A 9522-nucleotide genomic window follows, 5' to 3' on the forward strand; every position below is an offset into this window, starting at 1 on the left:
CTCACAGTGATCTGCCTGCCTCTGAGTGCTGGGATCAAAGGTGTGCGCCACCACACCTGGCAGATGCTGAGGCATCTAAAGGCTTAAAGAGTTTTTCTATATCATGAAATGGTTCGTGTAACAGGAAGAAAGCATGTGGGCTTGAAGCCAGAGAAACTAGTTCTTCTCAGTTGGGGATATCATTTGGAGAGATTTAGGAAATGCTGCCCTGATGGTGGAAACATGTCATTGGGGGTGGGTGACAGGCCACTGTGGCTCTGTTTTGGTGCGTCTCATCCCTGCCCCCAGAGGCACTAGCATTGTCTCAGCTCCTGTGCCCAAGAAGCTACTGATGATGGCCGGTATTGATGACTGCTACACATCAGCCAGGAGCTGTACTGCCACCCTGGGCAACTTTGCCAAGGCCACTTTTGATGCCATTTCCAAGATGTACAGCTACCTGACACCCGATCTCTGGAAAGAAACTGTGTTCACCAAGTCTCTTGTGAAAACCCACACCAGAGTGTCTGTTCAGAGGACCCAGGCTCCAGCTGTGGCTACCATATAAGGGTTTTTACAAGAAAAATAAAGTGGATTAATTCTGTTTTAAAAAAAAGAAAAGAGGGGCTGGAGAGATGGCTCAGTGGTTAAGAGCACTGACTGCTCTTCCAGAGGTCCTGAGTTCAATTCCCAGCAACCACATGGTGGCTCACAACCATCTATAATGTAATCTGATCACACTGTATACATAATAAATAAAATCTTAAAAAAAAAAAAAAAAAAGAAAAGAAAAGAAAAGAAAGTTTACATCCGGGGCTGGAGAGATGGCTCAGAGGTTAAGAGCACTGTCTGCTCTTCCAGAGGTCCTGAGTTCAATTCCCACCAACCACATGGTGGCTCACAACCATCTGTGATGAGATCTGGCGCCCTCTTCTGGTGTGCAGGTGTACATGCAGACAAAACTTTGTATACATAAATAAAATTAGAAAAAACAAATAGGAAAGTTTAGATCCACACACCATGTCCAGATTTACTCTGTGCTTCATGCTGCAGGTTGAAAATGTGAGCTCTGAGCTTCCTGCTGTAGCTGCCAAGTGTGACACTTGTGGCATTGCCACTTTAATGGTGATCCCTTTTGCCATCTTAAAACAAATTAAACTTGTATAGCTTGCCTTAGACTTTGATTTATCACAGCAAAGAAAATGTAATTAAACACATCCATAAAGTTTTATACCTATAATTAAAGAAAACTGTGAAATCTAAAAGGGATACATAACCATTTGAATTCATATTTTTAGAAGACTTTGCAAGTCAAAATAAAGAGGGACATCACAATGTTTGAATAGATTTTGACACTTGTCATGTTTCTTCTCAGTGAACAATCTTGTGTAACTGAATGTAAGTGGTAAGTGTGTTGGCCTAGGATTTTACCAAACCCTTGACAGCCCTCGATTCCCTTGTGTATGAGTTCTTTCAGGTCCTCGAAGACTACTGTGACACACAGGGGCTTTCACCAGTTGATTACACAGTAAAGGTTTTTACTCTTCCGTAAGAAAACAAAGTGCAAAACTTTACCACACTGACTACATTTAGGGGTCTCTCTGCAGTATGATTTTTTTTTTCTCATGATGACTAAAACTGCTGCCACACACCAAGTCTTTACCACATTGCACACGTTTTCTCTGAAGGATGTGTTCGTTTATATGTTTGCAGGTAACTGTGTTGTGGAAAGGGTTTGTAACATTAGTTACATTTTAAGGTTTTTTCTTCAATGTGTTCTGTCACACATTCAAATATGTGTATGACTGGTTTCTTATATACTTTCATTATTGGTATGAAACTATAATGATTGGCAGTTCTACCGCACAGCTCAGGGGCTAAGAGCACTGACTGCTGTTCCAGAGGACCCTGGTTCAATTCCCAGCACCCACATGGCAGCTTACAACTGTCTGTAACTCCAAGATCTGACACCCTCACACAGACATATATGCAGGCAAAACAGCAATGCACATTGAAATAAAAATAAATGTTAATAAAAAGATTGCTTTTAAGATAATTGATCCTTTCTTTGTAATCACAAATTGCAGTCTGTCAGTGAAAATCAGGAACTGGCTAAAAAATTATCTTGCTTGCTTTCACTTTGTTGATCTATAACACCCTGCTTAGTTGTGAATATATGTAGGTTCTTGAGAACAATTTATTTTCTTCACCTGCAATGTGAAAAAGGTTTTCGTGTAAAAATATTGGGGTATATAGTGTTTTTACATGGCCATTCACTAAAAGAAAAATAGAATGTAATCACTTTATAATGCTTGGAAGTTGTTTGTTGGGATATGTAAGCTATAAGAAAAAATAAAGGTTTTTGGAACGTGCCTTGCTTCATCTACCGTGTGTGTGTGTGTGTGTGTGTGTGTGTGTGTGTGTGTGTGTGTGTATACTCCCTCCTTTTTTATTTTTCTTCTTTGCTAGTGACAAGCAATACTGGACCCCAGCTGCTGGCCAAAGGGAGAACTGGCTCCAGTAAATCAAGCCAGATTCCATCAGAGAAAAGTCTGGTGGGTGATCAGTCACCAACTCTATGTCCTGCCTCAATTTACCCTGTAGTGTTCAAGCTGGCCTTCAGCAGAAATGTGCAGAGGCTTCACCTTATTAAATACACTCACAGGGTTTCTATCCAGTATGAACTTTTTCATGCCTTCGAAGATGACTGGGACATGTGAAGCCTTTACTATACTCATTAAATTCATAGGGTTTCTCCCCAGTATGTGTTCTTTTATGATATTGGAAACTACTGTGATGTGCAAAGGTTTCACCATATTAAATACCTTTAGAGTATCTCTCCACAGTGAATTATTTCTTACCTTTGAGGATGGCTCTGATGTGTGAAGGCTTTACCATATTGAGTACATTCAGAGTGTTCCTCTCCTATGTGACTTCTTTCATGCCTGCAAAGATAATTAGAGCATGTGAAAGCTTTCCCACATTCATTACACTGAATTAATTTTCCTATGAATTTTACAGTTGGGTCTAATGGTAAAGAGGAACCAGATCTTAAGGTTTTATCACTTTGTTTACGTTCATGGTGTTCCCCTTCTTCATGTGTTGAGTCTGTAAAGATACCTATGGTAGTGAGAGCATTTATTACATGGCTCACATTTATAGCATCGTTTTTCTATATGATGTTTTTCATATATTTGAAGAGAACTGGAAGAACTCAGAGCTTTACCACACTGACTGCATTCACAAATTTTTCTATAGTGTGAGTCATACCACATTTGAAAAGTGAACCAGGACAAACAGAATTTTCACATTCTTAGTACTCATAGAGATTTTCTGCAGTGTGAGTTTGTGAGGTTCACGATGATGTTGGAAAACCAATTAATTGTAAAGTTGTATCACATTCATAACGTCTAATCAAATTGGAACTCCTACATATCTTCTCATTGTTCTGGAGAAAGGTATGTTGCTTCTTTCAATATCACTATGCTCACATGGCTTGTATCCATTTAGGATACACCCATTAAGAATAAAAAATGAAAGGTTTCCACATTGTATTCAGTTTGATTTTTGTTCCTCATGGACATGAGATTAAGGTTTCTCCACCACAAAACTCATGATTATCATAAACTGCCCTCTCACTGGTATTAGCAACATTACTACAAGTCTATGTCTAACACTATCAATGCTGTGGACTTTTTGCTTACAGAAGGTTTTGGACATATGCCTGTCACATATTCAATGTGTATTTCTTTTGCAATATCTAAGTGGTATGAAACTAAACCGATTGGCAGTTCTACAGCACGGCTCTAATAGGGCTACGATTCAAATAGTGACATCTGTTAAGTCACTGCTTCCTTGTTTCAGTTCTTAGATGAACGCCTTAAGAACACAAATCAGCGCTGGAGAGATGGCTCAGAGGTTAAGAGCACTGGCTACTCTTCCAGAGGTCCTGAGTTCAATTCCCAGCAACCACATGGTGGCTCACAACCATCTGTAATGAGATCTGGCGCCCTCTTGTGGCCTGCAGGTGTACAAGCAGGCAGAGCACTGTATACATAATAAATAAATCGAGGAGGAAAAAAAAAAGACCACAAATCAGATTCCTGACACTGAGGTGCGTTGTTTTGTGAGAATATAATAATCATCACTGGACTTAAAGCAGTGGGGTTTTGGTTTTTTCAGGTGTTTTAGTTCATTTGTTTTTTGGTTTAGGTTGTGTTTTTGTTTTGTTTGTTGTTTTGACAATTCTGAGTTTTATAGCAAACCATATTGTACAGACTTGGGGGTTTAGGGGTCCAGACCACCTGGGTCCCACACTTGCCCCTTGACGGGGTGCTTTCTTCCCTCCCTCAAGCGCCCCCATGGTCAAGCCTTTCTCCAACCCCAGGCCCAGCCTGCCCATCTGCCTTTGGTCTGCCCAGCCCCCACTCCCAACCTGTCACCTTCCTGTTACCTGAGGTGGGTGGATAGATTCCCCTCCCCCACCCCCATGTGGTACAACCCAGTTCCCCCTGGCCTAAATTGAGTGGGACCTGGACCCAACTCCTCCCTCAGGCTCTTGAGACTCCACCCTCACACTGGAAGAAGGAAAGGGGTGGGGAGAGTGGAGAGGGGAGGTGCCAAGAGTCTGTTAACTAAGTTCCCACAGCAACTAAGAGGGACTGTTTCCAGTCTTAGCGCTGATTTCTGGAAGGGTCCATTGGCTGCTATTTCCATGGCAACTAGGAGTGGCAGTTCCCTGGGCAAATGGGACACAAGTATCCATGACAATGAAAGAATGGGATGAGTCAAGCTGGAGGAGTTCCATATCGCTTATCTTTAAGCTGACATCCCCCACCAGGTCGGAGTGGTGGAGCTGTTCAAGACAGTAATGCAAGAGATCTGGGGGGTGGGACAGACCAAACGGGGTGCCCATTAGCCCAGTTTAGGTCAAGCTGGTCCCCTCACATCACAGTCCCACAGGTCCCAGATTCCCCTGGTTCAGTACAGATGAGTGTTCAAGTACTGTGTAGAGAGCCAGGCAGGGGTCTGGGCTACCCCTCACCACTACCCTGGGCCACGAGCTGAACAGCAGGTTTACTCGCAGCCCCCACTCCTTGCAATAGCTGCCATTTTCAGTGACGTTCAAGGAGTCAGGGTCCAGGAAAGAACTGAAATCTGGGCAGAGGGAAGGGAGAGGGGTAACCCCACAGAGAGGGAACGAGCCCCACATCTGCTCCTCTCCCAGCCCCAGTCCTGCCATTTCCTGGTTTGTAGAGCCCCCTTTCTGACTCCTGGATCCCCAACTGCTGCTCTGGCTTCCCCTTTTTGGACCCCCATCACACCCAGTGGCCTTTGTTCCCTGAACCCTTGTTGGTCTGCTCTCTGCCCTCCCCGCACCCATCCATCACCTCCCACAGCCCCGTGGCTCCCAGGATCCTGCCCCCTCACTCTTCCATACTCAAGACTTGCACCTTCACTACCCCTCCCACCACCCCTTTTGCTCAGCACCTCCCCTGTACCTCTTGACCCACATCCCCAAGGAGATGGACAACAAAGCAAGTGGAAGGCAGAGATGGGAAGCAAAGATCCCCAAAGATAACAGTGCAGGTGGGAAAGGGGAAGGTTGGCTCAAGTCCCTGGGCAGAAATCCCAAGACATTAAACTGAGGAGTGTCAAGTCATGAAGAAAATAACCTGGCCTCACGTTAGGGGGTGAAATGAGGGCAAGAGGTCCAGGATCTGGGAGTCTTTAACATCCATAAGAGCCGCAGTGCAGGCAGTGGGGTGGAGCCCAGGGCAGAGACGGAGAGCCAGGACCACCCAGAAAGCACCAACTCCTGCAAGCCTTGCAGTTGATTCAGAAGCCCATGAGCTGCTTTTTGTGGAGAGGCCTGTGCAGCTGAGGTCCAGAGCACATGGCTGGCGGCAAACAACCACATTAAGCATGGGTGGGGTCATCAACTTCCTCCGGCTTAGTTCCATCCAAGGCCACAGACGCTTGTTGTAGCACCAGCGGCTCCAAGTCCGGCAGACTCGCATGCAGACACATTGCTCTCGGGATCCAAGGTGCTGGAAGACATGGAGCCATGCAGCCTGAAGCAGCAGCCAAAGGCAGAGTGTCAGACTCAGGGCTTGGGGGGGGGGGGCGGGCAAATAACTGTGGAGGCTATGGTGGAGGGGCAGGGCCCAGGGGCCAATAGAACTGTGGTCCCCCACTGCCAGGGCATTTAGCCCACCGCCACCCCGTGGTTTTCCTTCTCGCCAGAGCTGCCCCAGGCTGGCTGAAGGACATTCCAGGCCTCCCCAGGAGCTTTGTCCTTACTAAGCAATGTGCCCTAGGAGTCTGAGTCTGTGTCTGAGTCCTAGGAGTAAGAAGAGGTATCAGGTACCCGCTCCAGCAGCTGGCACATATGCTTTAAACACTCAAGTTTCTCCCTCTGTGGTGATGGGAATGGCACTGCCGGGCCCTCAGCAGAAGCCATAGGTGGCTTGAGTTTCTCCCAGTTCTTGGGAGGGAACACAGGGTGGCAGGATGACAATGCCTGGCTGGGATTCAGAACCTGGGGGGGGGGGGGGGCAGAAGGCCAGGGCTGCCTGGGTCTGCTCCTCGGAGGAGGCAGGCATCACCACCACCTTTTTCAAGTGCCTCTCTTGGCCTCCTTTCACCTTTTTCCTTGGGGTGGGGGTCTCATTCCCTGCCTCCCACTCCTTCTGCTTGGGTGCCCAGACACATGGTCAGGGAGAGGGCCAGCAGGTAAAGGTTTCTTTCTTCTGGGCAGAGGTGGAAGTGGTGGCTCCTCTGTCAGCTTCCATCCACCCCTCACCACTGTCAACCCTGTGGTGCCCTGGACCCTCACCTGCATCCTTGTCCATCCTTCCTGGGTACCTTGGGGACACTCCCAGCAGTTGGGGATCTCTGAATTGATAGCACCTTCAGCCTTTCCCATCATCAGGCAGCCAGGGTGGATGATCCCGTTGCAGACTGTACACTCCATGAGGCTCAAACCAAACTTCTCTTCCTCTCCATCCACCTTCCTCCTTCCCAGCTCTCCAACACAGAAGGCACACAGCTGTGTGTGGGAGCACGGGCACAGCGCACTGCCGAAGCAGGCAAGACCACTTCATGTGCCCACCCTGCCGACGCCCCCAGCTTCCTCATGTCTCCTCACAAATGGCAGTCCCCGCACTCAGTTCGCACATGCACACAGCTGTGTGTGGGAGCATGGGCGCAGCGCACTGCCGAAGCAGACAAGACCGCTTCATGCGCCTGCCCAGCCGACGCCCCCAGCTTCCTCATGTCTCCTCACAAATGGCAGTCCCCGCACTCAGTTCGCACATGCACACAGCTGTGTGTGGGAGCACGGGCACAGCGCACTGCCGAAGCAGGCAAGACCACTTCATGCGCCTGCCCAGCCGACGCCCCCAGCTTCCTCATGTCTCCTCACAAATGGCAGTCCCCGCACTCAGTTCCCACACAGGCCTGGCAGCGGCGGCAGCAGGTTCCACGTTGGTCCGCTCCAGCCCCAGGGCTCTGGCTGCGCGACGACATTGGGGGTGTCAACACCACCGAAGACTCTCACGTGTCCCGGGAGCCATCTCCTGGCGGGTTGACAGCCACTGGCGGCGCAGAGTGGGAAACGCTCAGAACGCCTCGGTCCACGCCTCCTGAGGGCGATCGGTCCCTCCCTCCAGCGGAGGGCGGGACAACAGCGAGTGGAGGTCGGGAGCTCCGGGGGCCAGGCCCTCCCACCGGATACTGCAAGGCCCTTCCAAGGGAAGGTCCTGCTCTGGGGGGGCTCAGTCACTGAGCCACTCCAGGCAACGAGGGGCTTCTTGGGTGCAGGGTGCTCAGCTTCTGCCCAGGCCCTACTCAGTCCCGGTACGAGTCTCAGCTCCCCAACCCCACCTCTCCCCAAAGCCCCCCAACCCTTAACTGGCACCTTCCCAGCTCCAACTGTCTAGAAGTCCAGGGAAAGATCCAGGGCTCCCCACCATTTCCGGGGTTCAAACCCCTCCCACTGCTGGTTCAGGGGGGGGCGGGGTTCCTGCAACCTGCCACCCTCCCCTGGGTCCCCCTGACCCACAGAGACAGGGCACGCAGAGGCTGGTTGGTGTTTTCGTTTTTTTAACACTGTTGCTTTTCTTTAAAACTTGCAGGGAACATTAAAATTTCTTCTAGAAGACATGTATCAGCTTGCACATGAAAATTACCCTCCATGTCTTCTAGAACTTGACAACGTTCTTCAATATTATGGTCTCCCAAATTGTGGCTTAAAATATAGTACTAGAAAATATATTATATATTATTGGAAATTAGGAAAACTGAAGTTATTATATTCAGAGACTCTCAGAACCATGCCTGATTTATTCACCTCATTATTCCTCATTCTCATTTGAAATTACAGAAGAACATCAGTAACAGAGAAACATTTGTCCCCTGACTTTAAAAAGAAAAAGATAATTCAGTCCTACCTACAGCAGCTTGGTTCCTGTAGGTCTCCAGCATCACATCCTTGCAGAGACTCTTCTGGGAAGGATCCAGCAAAGCCCACTCTTCCCGAGTGAAGTTCACATGCACATCATCAGAGGTCACTGCATCCTAAAGTATGCTGTACATGTGTACACGGAAAGCAGGATACTGACATCACTGTACATGTCTGCGCCATTGACAACATAGTCATATAACTCTGGTGCTTCCTCCACTCATTTCCAGACACAGAAGTTCTACTGTAACCACAAAGTCATTTTAGAAGGAAACTGAATAATGAGGTTCATCTCCATCATGGGCCAGCCTTGACACACATGCTTAGTATTTGGACAGGACACAGTGTTGGCAATTCCAAAGAACCATCTGATGCTTTATCAATTGAGCTATTTGGTTTTTCTGGCTCTTCTGCTGCCAACGCCACTCCTTAGCTAAGGAGTCTATTGTTTAACAGCAGGTGACTCTGACAGTTTCCTGCTGTAAACAACAGGAGGTTGTAAAAGAAAAACTTTAGTTTGCTTTTAAGCTTAGTGGCTGACTTAGGCATTCAACAGAGGCTTGCTGGAAGCTAGAAACCTGAAAAAGGCCAAGGAACAGTTCTGGACTGGTTTTCTTGTGGCCAGCTAGACAAGGAGAGGGGAGAAAAAAGAGGAAAAAAAGACTTTACACATACACTCATACAAGTAAAATAAACATGGGCTTTGAATAGCAGATTCCCACAAGCTTTCCTGTGGTGATGGTGTTGATTTTAGCAGTCTTTCTTGCGAAGAATGCAGCAAATCCAGGCCATCCTCAGGGAACCCGACCCTGGCTGTGGCTCTTCCACTATATCAGCTCGCATAAGCAATGAGACATGCAGACAGGTACACATTCATACACACAAGGGGCTTCAAAACTTTACACACACACACATGTAGACATTTACACATGCATACACATATCTATTCACATGAGAACATATATACACAGACACATAGTAAATGGGTAGAACAGGCTCTAGCAAGCCCCTCTTTTATTCTTGTCCTAGGTTTTTATCTCCCCTATACAATAATTACAGTAAAGAATGACAATGGGACT

General features: G+C 47.5%; 1 protein-coding gene across 1 annotated transcript in view; it reads right to left on the reverse strand.

Moving 5' to 3' along the window:
* LOC311600293 (F-box/LRR-repeat protein 19-like) overlaps nt 1-7080 on the reverse strand; it is a 7585-nt gene extending 505 nt beyond the window's left edge. Inside the window, exons 1-3 of the mRNA XM_084786786.1 lie at nt 6818-7080; nt 5665-6053; nt 2841-2924 (exon numbers count right to left, since the gene is read on the reverse strand). Of these exons, the coding sequence (XP_084642912.1) occupies nt 2841-2924; nt 5665-6053; nt 6818-6955 (611 nt within the window). The 5' untranslated portion in view covers nt 6956-7080. The remainder of the gene's footprint in view (nt 1-2840; nt 2925-5664; nt 6054-6817) is intronic.
* Nucleotides 7081-9522: the final 2442 nt, after the last annotated feature.

Source organism: Acomys minous (assembly GCF_964271855.1).
Source record: "Acomys minous genome assembly, chromosome: 6".
Lineage (NCBI taxonomy): Eukaryota > Metazoa > Chordata > Mammalia > Rodentia > Muridae > Acomys > Acomys minous.